The following is a 25650-nucleotide window of genomic DNA, read 5'->3' as shown; positions in this document are numbered from 1 at the left end:
CATCTTAATTGCATTGTGACTAGTAACAGAGATATGACAGGTGAGTGTCGAATTTGGTGACAGGATAGTCATGTCTCATTCCCCACCACTCTGATCGTTAATGACAAAATTAATTTCTGGTAAACTGTTGAAAGGACTGAGCATAACTTTTTTTTTACACCTAGCTCAGAGGTAGTAAATACATTGGACACTATTGTGCGCCTAGCCCCGCCCAGTTCTCTTACTTTTACCATCATGGCGGACTTTCTGCGTCATCGCGTACTACTCTGCTCCATGCATTTGCAGGGGAGTAGACTGTCCTGCTATCCAGCGTCTTTGAAACGAAATGAAATCAACACTTCCGCTTACTTTTGAAAATAAAGCTTGGTGCTTGTGACCTAGCGTAATAAAAAGCCAGTTCTGTGCTTGTCGTGTCGGAGCTGACTTTTATTGTGAACGATCCTGGCAGCTGCTTCCGTTTTTGTTATAAAATTTAGAAACTTTATTGTAAGTGAACGTCTAAGTTACTGTAGTTATATTTTTTAAGTTAATTGTTGACGCTGTAATAATGTTATCATATATAATTCTAGATACTAGTTGTAAAATAACAATAATAATAATAACGCTCCAACTTTGGAATGTTACTTCCACCTTGCCTCGAAACTGAGAATTGGCAATTAATTTATGATGGACATGTCAATGGCTGATTTTTGACCAGTTGGCACAGCATGTTGAGTGTGTGGCAGCAGCAATGTTTAATATTATAAAAGGAGAAGATTAAGATGAGTCACGGGGGTCTATTTTATTTAGATGCTCCTGTGGCGTAACTATACTGCGGCACTTGGTTTGCCGGTCCGTAGAGCGCATCTGAGTGTATCCCTCCGCCGGCAGAGGAAATGTTGCTAGACCAATCACATCTGTGTTTACACCATCACCTGTCAAACGCACACCCTCTGCTAGATTTCTCTCTGTAAAGGTGAGATACCATTGCTTTTTTATTATTAACATTTTTATCTAAATGAGTATCGTTCGGGAAGCTTCACGTCCACACATAGCTTAAACAGAGAGCCGCTGGTTTGCCGACAAAAGAGACGCAGCCGGGGTTAGCAAGGTTATCGCCCTGGAGCTAGTGCGCCTGGCGTGTTTTTTTTAGCCGATTATCAGAAAGCACAGGCGGCTAACCGTGAGGTCTGGCCACCGTGACGTTGCTTTATATTGTGCATTTATAAAAGCATAAAAACTCCCATATTGCAGCCGCGATTGCTAGCAGAGGTTAATTTTTTGAAGCGCAGGAACGCCCGAGCTAGCAACGCAGTCGACCGGCTCGAGATGCGCCTTAGGGCTGGATTATGTCGTCTCTCCATCTTCCTCTACTTCACGAACACAGTCGTTGTTCTTTTTGTTCATTCTTTCTTTCCTTTATCGTCGATCTTTGCAAGTGATGGACTTTATAGAGAAAATAATGCACCCCTCCCAAATCCTTCACTATTTCTCATTAGCACCGCTATCACAAATAACTACAGATTAGTTGTAAAAGCAAGAACCTTAATAAACAAAGAAGGTTTGCACTATATAATATGTGTTATTTAATTAGAATTACATAACATTGATGTAGTGCCAGTGAAGTGGCCAAACAGGAAATACTGTACACAAATAAGTTATAAGTCTTTAACATGTACTACACCCTCCTAAACTTAAACCTTTATGTACTGTCAAATAATAAAGCATCTAATAATAATTATACAACATGTGCATCTTTAAAGCAACAGCTCCTTTAAATTATATTCTACCTATGGATGGATGGAGTTCAGCCTCCACCATTGTGATGACGTTCCATTCCCAAGAACCAGATATGGCTAGACCAGGTAGACTAGGCACCTTCCATTAGCTGCTACCCAACACATAATGCACTGGGTCTTTATTGGGGGGTGCTGTGTGGCTAGATGTTGTGCACAATAGAATAATAAGGCAATGGATTTACATTGTGCCTTACATGATATCAAAGCGCTTCACATTGAAAATCTATTAGTTATTCAATCCACAGTCACCGCAGTTGGTGGTGGTAGGCTTGGGGTAGACTGACCGACCACCACCAAAAACTTCATTTACATTTATACAACAGTGTGGGTGGCACTGGTGGCAAGGTGGTGAAGTGTCTTGCCCAAGGACACAACAACACAACTCTCTGGTTTTGAGACAACCTCCTCTGCCTTCTGAGTCACCGCTGCCCACTAATTGTTGTACAGTTCAAGCATGTCTGGTGTAACTACATTCACGTCTTGGCTTTACGATGAAATCCGCATAACCACTGGTGTGGAGGGTCTTTGCAGTGTTTGCTTTCAGAGTTTTTTTCCCCCAAATTATTAAAATCTGCTATGTACCCAGGAGCTGAAAAACAGACTCACACTGAAGCGCCTACGGTAGCCGCTAACTGGACGGACTCTCTGGCAATCGACCTTTGCAGGTAAAACTCCTTGCACAAGACAATGTGTCATCTTGTAGATTGAGTGAGCTACAAGTTTGGCCTGACTTAGCTTATCTTGATGTTGTTGTTGGCAGCATGTCACCTTGCAGTTGTGAATTAAGGTAAAGCTCTGGCATACATTCAGAGGAGCGTGAAATGCCTGGAATGATTCATAGACAGAAAGTCACTGGTGCAAAGAGTATTAGCATTGAACGTTTAGCGATCTTACGACTGTGCATCACCAGGAATGTTACTAGCAGTCGCCGCAGTGTGTGTGTGTGATTTGTGTTTCCCCCGAAGCACTACAGGCCCCCTGTGTTTGTTTAGGACTTGTCAAGGATTAATTGGAGTCTCAGATGCAGCGTGTATCTACGCCAGTGGTTAGCCATGTTTAAAAAATATATACGTATTCGTCATCTGTTTTTTCATGTTTCCTTTTACCTTCTTTCTGTTGTTTCAGTGGAATCGAGGAATAAGTCTTGAACTATGAGCTCAGTGGCAGTGTTGACCCCTGAGAGCTTTGCGGAGCACCGCAGTGGCCTGAAAGACCAGGAGATGACCGGTAACATTTATGACCATATTATCAACAGATTTTCATTTTTTCAGTTCACATTTACTCACCTTTCCGATGCAGGCGGCGTCCCAGAGGATGAAGCCTACATCCCCACCTACTTGGAGGCCTTCCCGCCATTGCCAGAGAAAGGTGCACCGGGGGAGAAGGCTGGAGAGGTGGCTCCTGCCTGGGGGGGCAAAATTAGACCCATCAAAGCTTCCGTCATCACGCAGGTCAGTTTGCCGGCGACAGCATCCAACGACACTCGTCATTCACAATTGGCCTGCGATGTCTCCAGGTGTTCCACGTGCCCCTCGAGGAGCGTCGCTACAAGGACAACAGCCAGTTTGGGGAAGGTGAAGAGGCTAAAGTGTGCTTGGACATCATGCAGCGGACAGGAGCCCACATTGAGCTGTCCCTGGCTAAAGACCAGGGCCTATCCATCATGGTCACTGGAAAACTGGACTCTGTGATGAAGGCTCGAAAGGAAATTGTAGCACGACTGCAGACTCAGGTAAAGTCAGAAAAGTTACAGTTTGTCTTGTTCCATTTTTAGTGAATGCACTTATTTTTTTTTCTCCAACAAACCCTAGGCCTCAGCCACAGTGGGCATCCCCAAGGAGCACCATCGCTTTGTCATCGGTAAGAATGGTGAGAAGTTGCAAGAGTTGGAGCTGAAGACGGCCACCAAGATCGCTATTCCACGCCCAGACGACCCCAGCGCCAACATCCGCGTCACCGGCACCAAGGAGGGTATCGAGAAGGCCCGTCATGAGATACTCCTGATCTCAGCGGAACAGGTCAGACATGGGGGATGCTCACCTGGCTGTCTTTTGACACATGATCATCATCATTCAAAAAACACTTCATGTTCCATCTCACTCTCCCCAGGACAAGCGTGCAGTGGAGCGTCTCTCCCTGGAGAAGGTCTTCCACCCCTTCATTGCTGGCCCGCACAACCGGCTGGTGCAAGAACTGAGTCAGGAGACTGGCGCTCGCATCAGCGTCCCTCCACCGAGCCTGCCGAAGGACGAGATCGTCATCACTGGGGAGAAGGAGGCTGTCGCCCTGGCGCTCAGCCGCATCCGAGCCATCTACGACGACAAGGTGCGGTCGCTTCGTTGAACACTGTCCATCCAAAGAGAGTAAAAACAAAACAAGTCATAACTAATTACTTTTCTTACCCAACAGAAGAGGAAGACCACTACTATCTCAGTGGAGGTGAAGAAATCGCAGCACAAGTACATCATTGGCCCAAAGGGCAACACCTTGCAAGAGATCCTGGAGGCCACGGGGGTGTCGGTGGAGATGCCTCTGCTGGATTCAGGTTCAGAGACCATCATCCTCAGGGGGGAGCCGGACAAGCTGGGTCCAGCTCTCACACAGGTCTACGCCAAGGTGAGGAGATGCAGTATTTGGGTACAGCCAACCTTGGTTAGCATGTTTTTTTTGGTTAATGGTGAAAATGGTGAAAACAACATTTAGCCTCTGTTTGCATACATTTTCAGGTCTTGTCGTGTTATTAATATGCTGCGTGGTCAGCTGGGATAGACTCCAGCATACCCCATATCTTTTTTCTGTTTAATACTTGTCTTGCAGGCCAAGAGTGTGATTGTGGTGGAGGTGACAGCTCCGGCCTGGCTGCATCGATTCATCATCGGCAAGAAGGGACAGAACATCGGGCGCATAACACAGCAGCTGCCACGAGTAAGAGCAACGTAACATGGAATTGAAAGAAAAAGCAGAACGGGATTGAGGATGCACGCTGACTAGTTCTGCGTCCTTAGGTTCACATTGAGTTTACAGATGGTGAGGAGCGTATCAGCTTGGAGGGGCCAACGGAGGAAGTGGAGCAGGCTCAAGCCCACATACAAGACATCATTAAGGACCTGGTCTGTGGGGGATATTTAATGTCTCATTCTATTTGTCATAGTTCTCTTTTTTTCTTACAAGATCTTATTTTGAGCCTCTGTGTGTCCAGCTGGTGAGGATGGACTACACTGAGATCAACGTAGACCAGCGTTTCCACAGACACCTTATTGGGAAGAACGGCGCCAATAGTGGGTAGATGCTTGGGAAAAAAAGTGAGCCATACGATACAGTTTTTGTCTTCCCAACCTTTTCTCTGTTCTTTTTCAGTCAATCGGATAAAGGAACAATACAAAGTATCAGTAAGAATCCCGCAGGACTCAGAGCGAAGCGGCTTGGTTCGGATTGAAGGAGATCCCAAAGGCGTCCAGCTGGCTCGCAGGGAACTCATCGAGATGGTCCAAAGAATGGTGAGCACAAGATTATCATAATAATGAGAAGTGCGGTGAAAGCAAGCTGACTAGATGTCAAACTGCCTTCCAGGAGAATGAGAGGACCAAAGACCTCATCGTGGAGCACAAGTTCCATCGGACAATCATTGGCCAGAAGGGAGAGAAGATAAAGGAAGTTCGAGACAAGTTCCCAGAGGTGACTCTGCTTTCTCCTCAACATTTCCTTCACTTTGATGAAAAGAATTCTTATGAATCGTGACCTCCAGGTCATCATCAATTTCCCCGACCCGGCGCAAAAGAGCAACATCGTGCAGCTGAGAGGGCCCAAGAGTGAGGTGGAGAAGTGTGCCAAGTTCCTCCAGAAGATGATTGCTGACCTGGTATGACCTCCACAAAGCACGCTGGCTACTGTGAATTGATTTATTCGCTGGCATCACTTTGCTCTCTGCAGATAGAGAACAGCTTCTCGCTGTCTGTTCCCATCTTCAAGCAGTTCCATAAAAACATCATCGGCAAAGGTGGCGCCAACATCAAAAAGGTAGTGCTGTACTCATGTGAGCATGTGACTTTGTGTCCAAGAAATGACGTGTTGTCAATCATGCCAGATCCGGGAGGAGACCAATACAAAGATCGACCTGCCCACAGAGAACAGCAACTCTGAGATGATCGTCATCACGGGCAAGAAGGGCAACTGTGAGGTGGCCAGAGATCGAATCCTCGCCATCCAAAGAGAACTGGTGAGTCAATGGATGGCCAAAACTAATATGTGCGCCGTCTTCTCAAAATGGCGGCACGGCGGTCGAGTGGTTAGCGCGTAGACCTCACAGCTAGGAGACCAGGGTTCAATTCCACCCTCGGCCATCTCTGTGTGGAGTTTGCATGTTCTCCCTGTGCATGCGTGGGTTTTCTCCGGGTACTCCGGTTTCCTCCCACATTCCAAAAACATGCTAGGTTAATTGGCGACTCCAAATTGTCCATAGGTATGAATGTGAGTGTGAATGGTTGTTTGTCTATATGTGCCCTGTGATTGGCTGGCGACCAGTCCAGGGTGTACCCCGCCTCTCGCCCACAGTCAGCTGGGATAGGCTCCAGCACCCCCGCGACCCTTGTGAGAAAAGCGGTAGAAAATGAATGAATGAAAGGTCTTCTCAAAATGGCTCCTCTGCCTTCCTCACCTCATCCCTCCTCAAGGCCAACATTAAAGAGACGGAGGTCACCATCCCAGCAAAGCTCCACAACTCCCTGATCGGCTCCAAGGGCTGCCTGGTTCGCTCCGTCATGGAGGAGTGTGGCGGCGTCCACATCCACTTCCCCTCTGAGGGCTCCGGCTCAGACAAGGTCACCATCAGGGGACCTGCTGGGGAGGTGGAGAAGGCCAAGAAGCAACTGCTGCAGCTGGCCGAGGAGAAGGTTCATGAAGGGAAACAATGAAGAAGAGATTAAAAAAAGGAGGTGTGACTGACCTTTTTCTCCTCCTTTCAGCAAGTCAACAACTTCACAGTTGAACTGCAGGCCAAGCCCGAATACCACAAGTTCCTGATCGGCCGCGGTGGGGCCAATATTCGCCGTGTACGAGACAGGACGGGCGCCCGCATTATCTTTCCGTCACCTGATGACACGGAGCAGGAACTAATCACTATCGTGGGGAAAGAGGAAGCTGTTCATCAGGCGCAGAAAGAACTAGAAAGCCTGGTGAAAAACTTGGTGATGCCCTCCACAGGACTCATTATATTTCATTTCTTCTTTATTTCTTTAGATATCAATTATTTTGATGTTTCTCCTCCAGGACGATGTAGTGGAGGACAGCATGGATGTGGACGTCCGCCACCATCGCCACTTTGTGTGTCGCAGAGGTCAGGTGTTGCGGGAACTTGCTGAGGAATACGGCGGCGTGGCCGTGAGCTTCCCTCGCACGGGTGCCAACAGCCAAAAGGTTTCTCTTAAGGGGGCCAAGGACTGCATAGAAGCCGCCAAGAAACGCATCAGGGAGATCATCGAGGACTTGGTAGGTAGTTCCAAGAAAGGCAGCCAAATCATCCTTGATGATTTACAGCAGGGGTCTCAAACACGCGGCCCGCGGGCCATATGTGGCCCACAGGACACTAGTTTGAGGCCCCCGCCTTGATATGAAAGTTTAATGTTAGTGCGGCCCGTGCAAGTTTGATATGGATGCTGTATGGTATCATGTACCCAGAAAAATGTATTATGTTTGATTAATGTTCATGTTAAAGGTTAAATAACTGTTAATAGTTATCCTCCCTATCCGTGTGGAAGTGGTAAGTTTTTGGCTATTTAAGTTTAAAGGAAATAACTTGAAGGCTACCGTTTAGGTCGCTAGCGCTCTAGTTTGCGAGTTAGCATGTGTCTCAAGACCCTGCAGTTGCGCAATATGTTGTAAATAAAAAGAGTATAAATGTGACTATAGTCGTGTTTTGTCATGTCTACAGGGCTCTAATAATGCTTTGTTCATTTTAATCTGAAAAAAATAATTTGTCTACCCACCAACTATATGTGGTTTCTTAAGTTTTTATTATTTGCCGTTTTATTATTATTATTATATTTATTTATTACTGAGTGATTGATTTTCTTTATTCTTGATTTGTTTATTTATTTTTCATCTTATTTTGTGTAGAAAAATAAAAATTAAGATATTTGAGAACAGTGGAATGTTTTATCAGAGCTTTTCTTGTAGAAAAGAACCAAAACGACGTTTTAAAATTGTTTTTGTTTTTAATAAATGCGTTTTTTTTTGGAAAACCTGATTCGGCCCAGTCTCACCCAGACCCGAGCTCCAGTGGCCCCCAAGTAAATTGAGTTTGAGACCCCTGATTTACAGGGACTAGGCATGGTATTGTTATGCTACAGTAGATGATCCCCCAGTGATTAACCGTGTTGTTGTTGCCTCTGCTTGTCTTCTGTTCCTCGCCCGTGCAGGAGTCCCAGGTGAGCGTGGATGTGGCCATCCCTCAGCGTTACCACCGCAGTATCATGGGGCCCAAAGGTAGCCGAATTCAGCACCTCACCCGGGAGCATGAGGTCCTTATCAAGTTCCCCGAGAGAGAAGACGCCTCTGCAGGTTGTTCTTGATGCCAGTTGCTGATCATTGTGTAGCTGTAACCTCTAACAGCCGACATTAGAGACAATTATGTTTTCCTGTCAAGGTTCAGAGGCGTCACCACAGGAGAATGGCGATGTGAGTCCAGATGTTGAATTTGTCCCGCGCAAGTGTGACATCATCACCATATCAGGGCGAGCAGAGAAGTGTGAGCTGGCCAAGACGGCCTTGCTGGTAGGTTCTCATGTTTGTTTGGATCTAGATCGCCTTCTTTTTCAATCACTTTTTTTTCCCTCAGGCTTTGGTCCCCATCACAGAGGACGTTGAGGTGTCTTATGAGCTTCATCGCTACATCATCGGGCAGAAGGGGAGCGGAATACGAAAAATGATGGAGGAATATGAGGTGAGCTGGTCCTTTTTTGACTCTCTGGCGCCCTCTGCTTGCCGCTCCATGTGCTGTATGTTTGCATATGCAGGTAAACATCTGGGTGCCGCAACCGGAGAAGCAGCTGGATGTCATCAAGGTGACAGGCCTCGTTGCCAACGTACAGCGAGCCAAGCAGGGCGTGCTGGAGCGGGTCAAAGAGCTCCAGGCGGAGCAGAAGGACAGGGTGAAGACACATTGATGTCCTTGAACACGCCTCATGTATTTTCACTTATATTAACTTGAGACGTCTGCTCCCAGATGCTGCGGAGCTTCAAGGTAACCATGTCTGTAGATCCAAAGTTCCATCCGAAGATCATCGGACGCAAGGGGGCGGTCATTTCCCAGATCCGAAAAGAGCACGACGTCAACATCCAGTTTCCTGACAAAGGAGACGAGCAACAGGTGTGCTGCTTTACGCTTCACATGAAGCACTTCCTGTTTCTTGGTTCATGTGTCTTGTCTATCCCAGGACCTGATTGTCATCTCGGGGTACGAGGGCAACGTGGAGGAGGCGTGTCAGGCTATCCGGCAGCTAGTGGCTGAGCTTCAGGAGATGGTCAGCCAAGATGTGCACCTGGACCCGAGGACGCACGCCCGCATCATTGGTGCCCGTGGTAAAGCCATACGCAAGCTGATGGAGGAATTTAAGGTGAGCTTTGATACTCATCTTTACCTTCATCAGTTTTTATAACATTCTGGTGTGTTTGCAGGTGGATATCCGCTTCCCTCCACCGAACTCTGACGAGCCCGACAAAGTGACAGTGACGGGCCTTCCTGAGACGGTGGACAGCGCCATCGATCATCTGCTCAACCTGGAGGAAGAATATGTGAGAGAAGAAGATGCCTTCCGGGAAGAGGTCAACATGGCTGACACCTCCTCTGCAACTCTTTTAGATTCTCAGCGTGACAGAGACTGAGACGTTGGCAGCATACATGAAGCCTCCATCGCGCTATGGAGGAGGTGGAGGCGGAGCAGGCGGAGCGGACGATGGCAGCGGGGGCCCGGCGAAAGGATTCGTGGTGCGCGACGCTCCGTGGAATGCCACAGAGAATAAGGTGAGGCCAAACAGCACGTGACAAAACGTGCTCTGTCGAGGGTCAGCGGGTCAATGTGGGTGTCTGCGGCTCGTTACAGGCCCCAGACATGACCAGCGCAGAGGACTTCCCCACATTTGGGACAGGCGTGACCCCCAAGCAGATGTCCGCCTGGGGTCCCAAGAAGTTTTGAAAGCAGATCCACTGAAACAACAGACATCTAATCAAATTGCTGCTCACCTTCCGTCCTTCCTTACTTCCTTCCTTCCTCCCGAATCTTTGCTGCAATGCATTCTGGGAGATTGGTTCCTCTCTTCTCCTTTGCCCCCCTAAGAGAGAACAAGAATGTCGCACTCTCTTTAATGTCCCGCTCTGCCTCTCAGCTGGCCCCATCGCCGGTTCATTTCTAAAAGGTTTTGTCTTGGAACTGCACAGACTGCCAAACTCAACTCACTGCTAATTCTTTTTCCTGTGCTTGGCCGCATGTGTGTGTGCGTGTGTGTGTGTGCGTGTGTGTGTGTGGTGTAGATTATTTTCAAGCAAACCGGCTGCTGTAGTTTTCTTTAAAAAAAAAAAAGACTCGTGATGAGGCGACTTCTTGCACTGATCTCATGCTCTGTTTATTTATTTGAAAAAAAAAAGGAGCCATTTCATTTGGACTACTGTGATCTACTATTTTTTTAAAAAAGCATCCACTGTAGCAACATAATGTTTGTGGGTGAATAATGTTCTTCAGGGTTCGGGAACATGTTGCCAGTGGTTACTGTACGTGTATAAAGAGTTTTTTGCTATTTTTTTAAAACTGTGAGGGAATTTTTTTGTTTGTTGGTGGTATATTTGAGTGTGTGTGTATGTGTGTGTGTGTGTGTGTGTGCTTGAGATTTGTGTTTGGATGAAGCTGAACCAAACTTGGACTCACATTGTCATTTACTCTAAGAGCTTCTCATTAATGCTTGATACTTTTGTCAATGTGCACTCAAAGGCTGCTTAGAGGTGGGCGATATTACAAATTTTGATATCAATCCAATACCAATTATGGTAAATACAGGGCCAGTATCACTGATACTGATATAAATTTTTCAAGATCATTGAATAATTTCAATGATTTCTTCAATTTATTGATGATTATAATCAGAATAAAACACAGAACAAATATTTTGGGCAAAAAAACGTATAACTATTTGAATAATTTAACACAAATTTACAATGTAAGTGCATTCCGTTTTATTACATACTATTGTTGTCGCAAGATTAAGTCAATAGTGAAAAATAAGCTAAAAAAAATTTTGATATTACAACGCCAGTATCGATCCGGTACTGATACTACCCTGGAGTCGACGATTTCAATATTGGTATCGATCCGCCCACCTCTGTCTAGTTTTTCCCCCCACAAAAGACTCCAAACAACCTCCTTTCATTCATTCATTTCTCTAGCGTTTACAGCAAAACTCGTGTTTTAGTGTCGTCGCATAGCATTATGGGATTTCCTTTTTTTAAAAGAGTGAAATGTTACATTTGTTACATAAAATGTTACATTTTAAAGTTAATCGAACCAAATTTCGTTATGGCTGGGATTAGCGTAGTTTAGCATGGCGTTAAACATAAAATGCAGGGCAAACCGCTGCTTTTAATGCCTCGTCATCAACAGACGAAATGATTTAAAAATGTCTTACCTCGTCACTGAAGCTCTGGGTCAAGGGAGCACGGAGTGGCGCCAGATTTTTAATCTAGGCTGAAAGACTACGTTTCCCACGATGCTTAGCGATTGCGGGGTTAGCGTAAAATGCTGAGTTCAGGGTCGAATTTGGTGCGTAAATTCATCTAACAGCAGAGGGCAGGTTGATGAAAAAGACTATGCAACCCAGGGATGTACTGTATGTTATTTATTTGTTTTTTTTTCTTTCGTTTAAATTCATGTTGTTGTTGCTTTTATGCTTGTCGTCTGATCTTAAATGGCAGGACAGAGCTGCCCCTCTCCACAGCAGCTACAATTTCTGTGAAAAGCTACCAAGAAAAACACACTATTGGCCTTAATAAGTAAGAAATCAACAGCATTTTGACAAAAAGGTGTGATTGTGTAAGTACTGTACTGCAATAAAAGAAATGTCAGTTGGGTTTGTTTCTTACTCTAAATAAAATTTGACAGAAAAGAAGCGTGTCTTTTTGTTTTAGAAAGAAAAATCTGTGCATACCATCAGTTTATTTTCATTTTCTTATAAATCAAGAATATATTTATGTACAACCCAACATACAGAAAGAAAAAAAGGGGGAAAAAAATAACATTTTACAAAGCAGCACCGGGCCATAAATGACCCGTTATATGTTTCACATTTTTGATTGGAAGTTTCCTCTGATCCCAGCTGAGCTTCTTGAATCCATTTTGAGTTTGACTTCATCAAGTGTGCCTTGAGAAGCATGACGGTGTCACGGGGGACGTTGCTGTTTTGAGAACGTAAACAAACAAGCTGTTACAATCAATCTTACACTGTATGCTCTGAATAAATTGATACTTAGGTCAATAATTGATGGTTTCATTCTCATGTAAACGCCAGCATTGACCACGCCTCGGTTTTCTGTTTGGATGCTAACACTGAGGACATAAGACATTTTTTTTTTGTTCTCATAGGAAGTGATTAGTAAACCTTGCAGTTCTAACAAATCATCTCGGCCCAAACGGTGCCAAAGATCCTCAAAACAACTTTCTCTGGATTTTCTGGGTGAGGTGAAAGCAGAGACCGACTGCAATATATGTTACATGTGTAAACAATCCAGTTAAAAGTCAATTCGTCTAATTCAAGTGTGAAAACAGGATTACAATTCAGTCATAATCCGTTCATCTTGGCAGGGGACGAGTGCTACCAAAATAAAACACAGGTGAGAACACATGAGGTGTTAAAATGAGTGACAAAACTCTTTCAGGAAACAAATAAATGTTGTCATGTTGCTGTTTTTAACAGGTTTTAAATTGCCCACGAGTGTCCAAAACATAAAGTGCAGGCAGTGTCTGTTCTTCTTTTAAAAGCAGTAAAATAATCCTGTGGACAATCATTAAGGACCAGCTGGATCCCAGAGGAGTCTGTTGCTCAAAGGCAGGGCTTGGATTTGTCACTTTATCAAAAGTGGGAGGTGTCACTCCACCCGCACGAGGAGGCCGTAGAGGAGCGTGCCACCTTGCTCTTTCGTCATCCACTCAATCTCAGAGTTGCTGAATCGGGGGTCCAGGGGCTCGCTGTGGCCCAGCGTTTGCGGGCCCACCTTGTAGGAACCCGGGCGCACGCACACCTGGAAGCCAACCTGGGCCTGGTGGCAGCGGTGAGAGCGGGGGTCCCGAAATCTGCACACAGGAGACATTCATTAGCAACTGGGCTTCAAGTGGGAGCGTTAAAGGGGGACCCGTTATGCTTTTTTCCTCTTTTCTGACCTACAACTGTTGTCACAATGTTGTATTCTTGTGTTTGCGCAGTTGGGGGGGAGGGGGGGGTAAATTAAATCCAACGGGTTATTGTGTGTAGCTGCTCTTTCGGATTCCACAATCAATACAAAGTGCTGAAAAAAAAAAAAAGAGTATAACATGTCCCCTGGCGGCACAGCGGTCTAGTGGTTAGCACGCAGACCTCACAGCTAGGAGACCAGGGTTCAATTCCACCCTCGGCCATCTCTGTGTGGAGTTTGCATGTTCTCCCCGTGCACGCGTGGGTTTTCTCCGGGTACTCCGGTTTCCTCCCACATTCCAAAAACATGCTAGGTTAATTGGTGACTCCAAATTGTCCATAGGTATGAATGTGAGTGTGAATGGTTGTTTGTCTATATGTGCCCTGTGATTGGCTGGCGACCAGTCCAGGGTGTACCCCGCCTCTTGCCCAAAGACAGCTGGGATAGGCTCCAGCACCCCCCGCAACCCTCGTGAGGAAAAGCGGTAGAAAATGAATGAACATGTCCCCTTTAAGGACAGGCAATGAAAACTTACTGCGCTTTGGGAGCAAATATCTCCAGGCCAGAGTAGCGCATGGTAGGTGAGAGACGCACTCTGGGCACCTCCCTGCCAGGGACGCTGTTCTCCTCTGGATCACTGTACCCGTCCAGTCCCTCTGCTTTCGCCAGAGACACAGAGAAGATGGACGACGTCCCTGTGGAATTGATGCAGGAATTAATTCTGAGTCCGCTTTGAGGCACGACGATAAAATGTGGACTTCCTACCAGGTAGCAGCTGACTGTGGTCCAACGTGCGGCGCAGTGAACCTACACTGGTGCCGTGGTATGCGATGTGCCACTTCTTCAGTGCATTCGAGACCTCACAGTGGGGTTTGATCCTAAATGAGAGCCACGTCTGAGTTGACTTGCTAAAATAAAGAAATAAAACACAGCTCTTAAACCTCTCACCTGAGGGCAAAGCAGCACCATCCGAAAGGCAGAGCGTAGTCGCGGGGGGGCTCTCCTCTCTTGTAATAAGCCTCATCCCCCCGCAGCTTGTGGCAGGACTCACAGTAGCACAGGTTATACTTTGCATCTTCGTTGAAGTACCCGTCTGCGGAACGGCAAGAACCAAAATGAGAACAGTTCAGAATCAATTAGGGGTCCTCGGATTGATAGACCACTGACTGGTATTTATAGGTTATCACATGGTTCACATGAGCTTATTATCACATACTATTTAATCAAAAGACTATTTTGTTTCCAGAAATTTTCAGTTTATTACATGTATTATCACATACTACAGTATTAATTGGCCCTGTACCCTAGAAACCACCCATGAATGATACGGGAAAAGGCCGAAATGATACTGTGTCAAAGCCCAGGGCAGTGATACTGATAAAATATAGAGTTTAACCATGTCCAGTATCAGCCCCCGTAGCTGTCCACTCAGAGCACACTGCTCTGGTATCGTGCCCGTGAAACAACCAATCAGAGAACAGCACACGAGTGCTTAGTGCCTTAGTGCTTCTCCAGTCACCAAAAAACCCAAATTTAATTAATGGAACTTTAATTGTCAGACATTGATAAGATAAGACTGTTGATAAAATATTATTGTTGAAATATTTTTGCAATTGTTGTGTTTACACTGTTTAGATATAATTTCTGGAAACAAAATGGTCTTTTGATTAAATAGTACGTGATAATAAGCTCATGATTAAATAGTATGTGATAATAAGATCATCACATGGTTTGTCTGGTATCAGGCCCAGTATCATGCCCCGCGTGCCAGTATAAGTATGATACTGACACTTAGGGACATGATACCTGGCCTGATACCAGACAAACCATGTGATAACCTATAATTGATTGGTTGTTTCACAGACACGATACCAGAGCAGCGCGCTCTGAGTGGACAGCTACGGGGGCTGATACTGGACATGGTTAAACTCTATATTTTATCAGTATCACTGCCCTGCGCTTTGACACAGTATTATTTCGGCCTTTTCCCGTATCATTCATGGGCGGTTTCTAGGGCACAGGGCCAATTAAAACTGTAGTATGTGATAACAGCTGATATCGATTCCGATCAGCTCGGATTTTAGCTGTTCTAACATGAAATACATTTCGAGAGTGAAGGTCACCTGGTAGAGTAAGCAGGTCCTTGAAGCGAGCGCACAGGGCCTGGTACTCGCATGACTTGTTGGGGTTGACATCGGGAGGGGGCGTCCAGCACACACTCTCTTTGATGCCTGTGCACAAACACCCAAGTCAAACAAAAGGAGTGGACAATGAAGGAAAAAACAGGCCTTTAATACCGTCAACCATGTCCGCCTTCTCCATGTCACCCTGACAACGGGTGTCGCCAGCCTCTCCGCCCACAGCTGGCACGTTATTTGTCACGATGGTCACCTGAAAGGATGACACAAAGCATTCCTGATTCGAATCGTACTGATAAAAAAAAGGCTTCCTCGGTGTAGAATACCTGTTCACACTGGCCGTAGAGGTCGATGAAAGGGTAACAGGGGGAGGGGATGTCCTGCGCTGCCACCCCCTGGTCGATGCCGTTCACGTAGAGGTGGAGACAACTGTTGGCATCCACCAGCAGACCCAACACCGTGCCTTCAGGACATGTGTCCAGGTTAGGGCCGTAGTTCTCGCAAATCTGTGGAAAAAATGCAGTTTGGTGAACTCCAAAAAATGTACCAAAAAGTATCAAACAAAGTTTGAAGACATTTAATGAGATCAACTGCCAGTGGTGAAAAGCCACAAGTAATTGAGACATCCATAGCTTGACGTTGTCCGATTTCAGTTCAACATTTGCAATAAAAGTGACTGTTGTCCTACTTTCCATCCATCCATTTTCCTCCGCTTATCCGGGTCCGGGTCGCAGGGGCAGCAGTCTTAGTAGGGAAGCCCAGACTTCCCGGTCCCCGGGCCACCTCCTCCAGTTCCACCGGGAGGACACCAAGGCGTTCCCAGGCCAGCTGTGAGACATAGTCCCTCCAGCGTGTCCTAGGTTTTCCCCCGGGGGCCTTTTCCCGGCTGGGCATGCCCGGAACACCTCACCAGGGAGGCGTCCGGGAAGCATCTGGATTAGATGCCCGAGCCACCTCAACTGACTCCTCTCGATGTGAGGGAGAAGCGGCTCTCCTCTGAGCTCCTCACCCTATCTCTTACTCTACTCTCTTACTCTCTACTTTGATTAGTAAATTCACAATGTCATCACTTGAGCACCAATCGGCAGAAAAAACCATAGCAAAATGAACCGATATCTAATTTTTATGCCTATATCGGCCAATATCAGAGAACCATGCGTACATGTAGGCAGGTCTGCACTACATTCTTGTCATGTTGGACTGATTCTGAGCTCCTACTTTTAGGGAGTTGTGGAAGATGGAGTCCCTCTGCAGCAGCCAGGCAGAGCGCTTCAGGCAACACGCTGTGGAGGGGAAGTTGAGGCGATCTGGTGAGTGGCCGATCACCCCTAATGCCAGCGACGACGTCCAAGATGGATTGAGGCGGTCAATCTTAAACTGGAGCGCAATAAGAGCCTTTAAGTCACATGACATGGAAAGTTCCAATCCCATTGCCAAATGAGAGAGTAGGGAGTCACCTGGAAGAGCTGCTGCTGGGCCAGAGGCTGAGCGGTGACCAGCAGGCCTTGGTTGTAGCTCGACACTCTGGCAGCTGTCAGGTTCTGGTTGGACAGCTGGATGTTCTTGCCGTGGTTCTCCAGGAAGGCCATGGCGGTGGGTACTAGAGCGCAGGGCTCCCCCTCAGCCTGGAGGAAGTAAAAAGGCCATGTGGAAATATCTCTCAAAATACATTGGAAAAATGTATATTACCTCTCTGACGGGTGTGTTGTCATCTTCTCCTTCACTGCAGCTTTCTGATGAGAGAGATACCGCCTTAACACTGTCCACGTCTTCAAGCATGGTGGAGCTGACAATGGACACCGCCGTTATTCTCCCATACAGATCTAGGACCGCATACACGTTCTGAAAAAAATACAGACATATTTAATGAGATATATTATATGCACGCGCAGACCTCACAGCTAGGAGACCAGGGTTCAATCCCACCCTCGGGCATCTCCTTGTGGAGTTTGCATGTTCTCCCCGTGCATGCGTGGGTTTTCTCCAGGTACTCCGGTTTCCTCCCACATTCCAAAAACATGCTAGGTTAATTGGCGACTCCAAATTGTCCATAGGTATGAATGTGAGTGTGAATGGTTGTTTGTCTATATGTGCCCTGTGATTGGCTGGCGACCAGTCTAGGGTGTACCCCGCCTTACGCCCGAAGACAGCTGGGATAGGCTCCAGCACCCCCCGCGACCCTCGTGAGGAAAAGCGGTAGAAAATGAATGAATATTATATGCGTGTGTGTGTGTGTGTGTGTGTGTGTGTGTGTACCTTGGCTACTGCAGTGGCAGCAGGTCCCATGTCCTCGCCATCAATGAAGATGTGCATGGTGTCATCACTGCACCTCTTCACACCTACACGGTTCCCAACCTAAAAAAAACAAAACATTGTTAAAATATTGTTTTACATGTTTTTTTGTTACACTGTGTGGAACATTTTGTGCATTAATTATGTGAAAACCAATCCAATGTAGGTAAATATATGCTAAGCTATCTGGACAAAACATCTTAGCTTTGTGTTATAGCTAGCAAATGAGTGTAATATTAATTTCTTTTTGCAATATGTCAAACTGCAGCCTGAAAAATGCGCTAAACATTAAAAGTATTTTACCGTCAGTCTGTCCAATGAGCAGCCGTAGTTCTGGCGTTGAAGCACGCCATTACGGCGGACTTCCAAGCCGCAGAGTAGCCAGGTGACCTTGGTGCGAAGTTGCGGTAGAGAGGGGGAGAAACCGGAGAGAGGACACGACGGCAGCTCAGGTGGCGGTAGCGTGGTCAGGCCGACGTGCAGCGAACCGCACCACTGCTCGTCTACCTCGTCGATCCTCACCTTGACACCACAAAACACACGCATGAGAAAAGAGAAAACCAACACGACATGCGATGGATGACGGGGGTTGATTATTTTTTGGCACCTCAAACAGCTCGTCCACTTTTAGCTCCTTGGCGCTGAACACGATGCCGTGAGCGTAACCCCCCGCTCTGACCGCCTGGCACCCCTCACCCAGTAACACCACATTCTTACCGTGTTTACTGTGGAGGCGGTGGGCGACTCCTGCTACTAAAAGCACAACACACATGCATGGCAGGTTAGTTTGGAAATAGAAAATACTGTAACTTGTAAATGTGTGCGTCTACCTGGGGAGTGGATGGGGAAGCTCTTCTCTGTGATGTTGCTGGTGCACAGACTGTTGTCCAGAGGACCTGAGGAGCTTGTTATGGACACCTGAACACACTGACCATACAGGTCAATCACTGCAAACACCTCTGCGAGATGGAGAGAGAAAGACAATGATAGCTTAGCTCAGCAATACAAATAACGGCCATTAGGGAAATAACCAAAATGTCACATTGTACCCATGATGTATCTCTCTTTAGATCATACTGTTTATAGTTTATAATTTATATAATCTGCAATAACCATACTCTAGTCACTTCATTGCAATACTGTACATATTACTGTTATTATATATTGTCACATCCATACTGTTTATAATCTGTATAATCTACAATAGCCATATTATAGTCATTTATATCCCTGTACATATCCTCACTGTGTTATAGTCATAGCCTGTTATAGTTTTTTTTACATAGATCTATCAATTTTTTTTCTACATTTACTTACTACTAAGGTACTTATAAAATTGCAATTCTGGTTGGATGCTAACCTAAGCAATAATCTAATCTAATCTAATCTAATCTAATCTAATCTAATTTATGTGTTGACACTTTGATACATTGTATTATATAAGTGGCAAAGCAAATTAGAGTAACATTACAAGGTGCAAAGCAGGTGATTTTATCCTTCTTTTACCTGGAGGCAGACCAGAGCAGGCGATGCCTTGGTCTACGCCGTTGATGTAATAATGGAGGTCACCAGTTGCAGAACGCATCATGCCAATTCGTGAGCCCGAAGTCAGCGAGTCAAGGTCGCAGCCGTAGTTGTTGCGCATTGTGTTGCCATCCTGCATGATGGCTGTTCCGCTGAAGAAAGGATGAGGTAAAAAAACAAACAAAAGAGTAAAGCACCGGATATGAAATATGAATTTTATATGCTTGCTTACCTGAGCATCCATGTGTCATAGTCAATGTCGGTCATCGTGTTGGGAAACTCGAGTTCCTCTGGCCGGATGGCCGTCACACCTACACAGAGTGACAGATCATTAATGATGACATAATGGAGGTCCTGCGTGCTTATAATTCTCACCTGCTTCTATTGAACCGGACCAGCGGTCCACCATTTTCTGAATAATGATTTCAAAGAGCTCTCCATCTCGAAGGCACCTACAAGAAGCCAAACCTTCAGTTCAATACGACACTAAAAGCTAGTCAGGCACATCGACGGGCACCTCACCTATTGGAAATGACGATAGCGTCGTTGAACTCGCTACGACAGTTTTGGCGCAGAGCAGTACGCCCCCCGTTGGTGATGATAGCGTTGGTGCCGTGCAGATGGTGAAAACGCAGGTCAGTGGCGCTCCCACCTGCTACTGAGCACGGGCTCCCGGGGGACATGGCTGTGGGGCCTTCAGAGGCATCCTCTGGGAGAGGGGGGAGGTCCACTAAAAAAAAAAAAAAAAAAAATCACGTTCCACACACTTTCTCTTCTCAAGGACAATATTTTGGCATCCGTTGTAGGCTCTCACCCATGTCGTCCATGATTGTGGCCTGAGCCGCCTGTCCGTAGAGGTCAACCACGGCATAGACGCTGGGGGGCACATTCCAGGCTGCTGGGCCCTGAGCCACGCCATTTACAAAGAAGTGGAGGCTGCCATCTTCTTTGCGTACCACACCAACAGTGTCCCCTGCCTGTGTGAGATAGTGACAAGGCCTTGACAAACCGTGTATGTGGGCAATATTCACCATATTACATATAACTCCTAATACATATATTACACACTTTGAGACGGTCTAAGTTGTGTCCATATTCATCCAGTATTGTTGTTCCATTGTGCATCACGCCATTCCCTGTCATCATCCATGTCCCTGGAGACAAAGTATAAAAATTAGGGCTGTTAAATGATTACAAATTTTAATCAAATTAACCACAACTGCGATTAATCACCACTTGCCATAATGTGTGAAATATGCACATTTTTGCTGTATTTTATGAAGAGAAAGATAAATGACAGGATGCAATTATATGCAGGATATTTGTATATATTAACAGCTCCAAATTAACTGAAAGTTTAAATCAAGCTAAAAGATACCACATGCTTGCCGACCACTTGTCTCTTTAACAGCAGCAGAATCATTATTGTGAGCCATGAATGTATGAGTAAGTTGAATTCATATGTTTTGAGTGCAGAAACATGTTGTGATTTTTTGCAGTGTCCGTGAATGTATCTTGTGGCCGTCTAATGACAATGAGGAAGTGTCGTTCCAGGATGAGTGGACTATAAACGTGTTCAGGTGTTGGAACTGCGCTGCTGTTGATGTGTTCGGGTCTCAATAAAGTTATTAAAAAGCTCTGTGTGGACACTATTGTTGTTGCAGTCATGACAGAGAGACGTGGCTTGTCATAATGTGTATGTAATAAGTGAAATAAATTTGTTACTGCTGTTAATTTATCAAAGCCTTGATAAAAATACTGTATATACCTTTTAGAATGAAAAAGTTTAACTTCAAATTGTGACAAATTTATTTGTTGTGTTAGCATATGCTAGCCAAAGAGCGACACCACCCTTAATGTACTGCAAACAAACGCCGTCATTTTACCCAAGGACGTAGTGTAGCATGTGACTGACTCGAACTATGCTTGGTTATTATACTGTATTTTTGTTTACCTGAGCGCAAATTTGTCATAGTGGAGGGTAGCTGCAGGTAGGCAGGGTTGTGTGTCGTCACTCCGATTTCAATAGAGCCAGCCCATTTGTCCACCATCTTGTCAATGCGGACCTGGAACACCTCATTCGAGCGCAGCGGCCTGCTGCTGAGGACCACGCCATGATTGAAGTCATCAGTGGCACTGAGGAGCAAGAATGAGTATGAAGTTCAAATGCTCTCAATATCGAAAAAGAGGTGTGTAATCCAGAGGATGCCTCACTGTGGCCGTAGCGCCGTCCTGCCATCACTGATGATTGCAGCTTTCTGGCCACAGTTTGGGTGGAAGAGCAGTCGGTCATGTGCCTCCGTGTCAGGAGTGAGTGAGAGGGCGGGTCTGGGTCGACCGACATCAGGTGACAAGGCCCTCATGATGGCATTGTTACGTCGGAGGCGGTCGCTATGGTTGTGGTTGTGAACAATAGTGACCTTGACGGCCATGCCGTAGAGGTCCACGACGCCGTACACAACGCCAGGGGTCTGGGCTGCTGCAACACCTTTACAAGATATGAAGCCGTTAAGAGCAGGATAATGAAAGAGATGCTGTCATCACTCCCTTTTTTTTTTTTTTACACTGTAGTGAGTTTGTCCATGTGAGTCACCTTGATCGATGCCGTTGATGTAGAAATGAAGCGCACCGCTGGCTTTGCGCATCAGCCCAATGTGATCTCCCTCCTGAGAGGGATGCACACACACAGGATAACATAAAACACTGACGACAAAAAGTTGCACACACTTAAATAGTATGAGTATATGAATGATCACAAACCTGGAGTTCATCCAAGCTAAACTCGCAATATTCCCGCCTGGTACCTTTCCCATTGGTCAGTATTCCACAGCCACTCATCATGATTGTACCTGACATTAAACATGAGTGGTTAACATTTGTAATACTTTGCTTTAGTGTGTTTTTTGTGTTACCTGAACGCAGATTGGTCATGGTAGCAGGGTAGTCCAGATTGTTTGGGATGTGTGTGGTCACACCGATCTCGATTGAACCCGACCACTTGTCCACCAGTTTGTCAATGCGAATCTGAAAATATTAGAGTATGGGCCAGTTCAACTGAGAGCATTATTTTCATGTACAACATGTTGTGTTTTCACCTCAAACATCTCGTTATGTCGTAGCGGTCGGTTGGTCATAACCACTCCGTTGTTGAACTCATCCAGAGGTCTCCTCCTCTCCGCCGTCTTGTTGTTATTGCTCAGTTTGATCAGCGTGCCGCACTTCTCGTGGAAGAGGAGGGCATCGTTGGTGGTCAAGCCGCCCATTACAGTCCCAGATCCCGTTCCTCCTCCCGCCGTACCAGCGGGGCTGCCGCTTGTGTTCCCGGCATCATCCCCTCCGGTCCCGCCTGATGGTGTCTCAGTCCCGTTGTCATTGCTCGCTGCGCCTCCTCCACCACCGCTCCTTGTGTCATTTCTTGAGGAGGAGGAATTGTTTCCTGTAGCTCCTCCTCCCGTTCCTCCATTGCCGTCTTCGCCTCCGCCTTCATCCTCGGCACGGTAAAAAGATACTATTGCGTTGTTGAAGACGTCAAAGAGCTGGTGCTCTGTCAGAACTGAGGAGAGCAACCATCAAAAGGGCTCATGTGACCAAATACTCATTGCCTGATTGGATGTTTTTTTTACCCGCTTCTGGCTCCAGGTTGTTGGGGAACTTGTCTGGTCTGCTGCAACTAAGTTCAGGCACTAATAAGCAGCAGAGTGAAAATGAACACATTAAGAAAATGAACATTCCAAATAGTTTAATGACATATTCCCTACCTTCGTCTCCCGTCATGACTCCATTCATTGCTGCCACATTCATCAGTGCCGTGATGCCCGCATCCTCTTGCACCTCCTCCTCCTCTTCTTCTTCCTCATCCACTTCATCCCGAACTACTGTCTCTCTTTCGGCGGAAGGCGACGGTGGCTCACAACTCACCACCGTCACCTGCGTGCACTTTCCGTACAGGTCAACCACGGCCCACAGTTTGGAAGGCAAGCCGCTGGCGGCCGCACCACAGTCCTGGCCATTGACCCACAAGTGAAGCTCTCCGTGGGAGCTGCGCTGGATGCCCACACGGTCGCCCTCTGACAGCTGATCCAGGTCGCGGCCGTACTCCTCCAGCACTGAACGGCCGTCCCTGAGCACCGAGCAGCCAGACACAATCCACGAGCCGCCCTTCAGGCCCGTGGCACTGCTGGGGAAGTCCAGCAGGGCGGGGTCCAGTGTTGTCACCCCAATCTCAATGGAACCGCTCCACAAGTTCACCTGGGGAGTGTTAAAAAAAGGCAAAGCTGAGAGACAACGGCATGCAGCACAGCACAGGAGAAACATTTCCGGTTGGATCGTGCTTGAGCCTGGAAGCCGGGAAGTGGGACTTTGCACTAAATAGCTCAAGTGCCGAGCTAAAAACTGCAGATGGATATAAAAGTGATTTGTTTTATAAGCCCTTGGGTTATTTTTAGCTCTCAGTGAAGACACTGCTTGTGGAGAATAAAGCATTGACACATCACACACAATGCAACATCACAAGCAGGTGATAGAAGCACATACATCCATTTTGATCGGTCTGCAACTTATAGACAGTACTGCAAATGACAAAATGAACCTTAATAAAAGTTTACTACCTACCACGGTGCCCCATCTATAAATAAATGGCACCCTGTCACATTATATTCTTCATATCACATAACAAATAGCCGCACATATCATCCACTTCCCAGCAAGAGAAAGCCCAGTGTGTGTGCGCACGATAATGTCTCACAATATTGATTAAATTCTGTTTTTTGTCTTCCTTTTTGCTTCATCTACCAGTGTGATGCCAGCCGGCTAGCAAGTGCCCTGCGAGACACCGGAGGCAAACACAAGTGACCTTGAGCATCACTATGAGGGCTGCTGAAATACCATATGCTCTATAGCAACAACAGAACGGAGGCCCCTCTTAAATTAATTAGTCTATCAGCTAACTTAGACCTCTTAGTTGCTCCCAAACCCTTATTCCTCAAAAAAATTGAAGAAAAAAAGAAATGTTTAAAGCAATTAGCTTGCTACATTGGCAAGCTGACATTTTAGTCGAGCCCCAATATGAAAAGTGCATCCACTTCCTCTGTAGCTGAGTGGATGTAGACTGGATGGACAATACAGTAATGCCAATCTGGGCGCATTGTGATGGAAGGGCATTGATTTTGCATGGAGGTCTCATTACGAGAGTACTCCTCAAACTGAGAGCATCACATGGGAAGGATAATCACTTACAGCCCAAGAGTGATATTTAATATGTTTTTTATGCTCAGTTCTGGGCTTACGGGCAAAACTCAACCTCAAATATTAAAGTCAAGCAATGACAAAACATTTCAAAGGTTCATAAACGGGTTGCTAGCTGCTTTATTGTTATTATTATTATTATTATTGTATAATGTGACAGAGCAGAGAAGGTGACAGGAAACTACGAAACAAGTCCAAATTACATGAATAAACTCAAGACAAGTGAGCTAGGACAAACGACAAAAGACACCTGTCAGTCAAGCTAGCCAACATTCACTTCCTCTGTACATCTACATATATATTTATGAGTATGTATCTATATCTATCTACATATGAATGGACATAAACACACACATAGTTAGCATAACCAGGCTAATGAACTGTTAGCTGCAGCCTCAGTGTTGCTATACACACCAAGGCGCGCACATACACGCATATGTATATGTATGCGTGCATGTATGTATGTATGTATATATGTATGTATGTAGGTGTGTGTGTGTACATATAACATATCTATATATATATTTATATATATGTGTGTGTGTGTGTGTATAAGTATATGTGTATGTATGTGGCAATCAAGGTAGCTAATAAATCCCTAGCAGAATGTCGTTATTAGTCAGAGGAAAGCCGTTGTCAAGTCGAGCTGTTCGGTCGCAGAGAAGCCCCGATTGCGGGAGACATGCAGACCCCTCAAGCCGTCCCACCAAGTACTGTCCTCGCATTCCCCCCGTCTCACCCCCTGCTCTCAACAGCAATGGCGGCTGCGTTTTTTACCTTCTTATCGATGCGGACAGTGAATACATCCCGATCCTTCAGTGGCTCTTTGCTTAGCACCAGGCCATGGTTGAACTCTTGGACTGGCTGGTTGCGCCGGGCGGTTCGGTTGGAGTTCGACAGGCCGATCAGCTTTCCGCTCCGCGGATGTAGCTCCGCCGCCATCATTAGGGGGCGGCCAGGTTTCACGACAGAAATGGTTTGCGACAGTGACGTCATAACAAGCGACATACGGCACCCGCCGCCCCACCCACTGTTATTTGTTTACATTCCGTATGTAGACTACGTAGAGTATTTATTTTATGTAATTATTATCACATTATATCAAGATTATACATTTTTTTGATTATTTATATCGATGCATTGGTGAGAGTGTGTGTTAGACTGTAAATACGCTACCCTCACCTCCACAATCAAAGTAAATAATTACATTTCTGATAATAATCCTAATAATACAGTACATATTAAA

General features: G+C 46.0%; 2 protein-coding genes across 4 annotated transcripts; one reads left to right on the top strand and one right to left on the bottom strand.

Annotated features, from left to right (window-relative positions):
* The first annotated feature begins 824 nt into the window (after window positions 1–824).
* Window positions 825–11949, top strand: hdlbpb (high density lipoprotein binding protein b). 2 transcript variants are annotated; one of them, XM_058067883.2, is made up of 28 exons: window positions 825–955; window positions 2365–2443; window positions 2904–3005; window positions 3078–3229; window positions 3295–3510; window positions 3590–3796; window positions 3888–4103; window positions 4188–4394; window positions 4596–4703; window positions 4784–4888; window positions 4978–5056; window positions 5136–5275; window positions 5349–5453; window positions 5524–5637; window positions 5709–5795; window positions 5863–5994; window positions 6449–6667; window positions 6740–6961; window positions 7044–7262; window positions 8192–8333; window positions 8419–8546; window positions 8611–8715; window positions 8789–8923; window positions 8998–9141; window positions 9209–9388; window positions 9450–9566; window positions 9634–9795; window positions 9875–11949. In XM_058067883.2, exons 3-28 carry the CDS (start codon window positions 2930–2932, stop codon window positions 9965–9967), a joined length of 3810 nt encoding a protein of 1269 aa, XP_057923866.2. In that variant the 5' UTR covers window positions 825–955; window positions 2365–2443; window positions 2904–2929; the 3' UTR covers window positions 9968–11949. The 2 variants fall into 2 exon arrangements, with proteins under 2 accessions (XP_057923866.2, XP_078652091.1); XM_078795965.1 differs by having other exon boundaries at window positions 2904–3229.
* A 10-nt stretch (window positions 11950–11959) lies between these two features.
* neurl4 (neuralized E3 ubiquitin protein ligase 4) lies at window positions 11960–25400 on the bottom strand. Of its 2 annotated transcripts, none has more exons than XM_058067865.2 (29): window positions 25182–25400; window positions 22919–23408; window positions 22784–22843; window positions 22256–22713; window positions 22073–22184; window positions 21921–22009; window positions 21754–21826; window positions 21375–21648; window positions 21115–21296; window positions 20229–20314; window positions 19975–20137; window positions 19683–19890; window positions 19536–19612; window positions 19393–19471; window positions 19143–19312; window positions 18467–18595; window positions 18244–18389; window positions 17940–18158; window positions 17601–17699; window positions 17034–17186; window positions 16802–16969; window positions 16563–16721; window positions 15671–15850; window positions 15504–15597; window positions 15330–15437; window positions 14155–14299; window positions 13972–14084; window positions 13742–13901; window positions 11960–13108 (listed from the first exon to the last, which is right to left on the bottom strand). In XM_058067865.2, exons 1-29 carry the CDS (start codon window positions 25398–25400, stop codon window positions 12904–12906), a joined length of 4818 nt encoding a protein of 1605 aa, XP_057923848.2. In that variant the 3' UTR covers window positions 11960–12903. The 2 variants fall into 2 exon arrangements, with proteins under 2 accessions (XP_057923848.2, XP_057923849.2); XM_058067866.2 differs by having other exon boundaries at window positions 18244–18386; window positions 25182–25377.
* Between the last annotated feature and the right edge of the window lie 250 nt (window positions 25401–25650).

Source organism: Doryrhamphus excisus, linkage group LG2 (assembly GCF_037039965.1).
Source record: "Doryrhamphus excisus strain RoL-2023G ecotype Guam linkage group LG2, RoL_Dexc_Guam_v1.1, whole genome shotgun sequence".
Lineage (NCBI taxonomy): Eukaryota > Metazoa > Chordata > Actinopteri > Syngnathiformes > Syngnathidae > Doryrhamphus > Doryrhamphus excisus.
The sequence above is the reverse complement of the archived record's forward strand: the minus strand, read 5'-3'. Positions and strand labels throughout refer to the sequence as shown.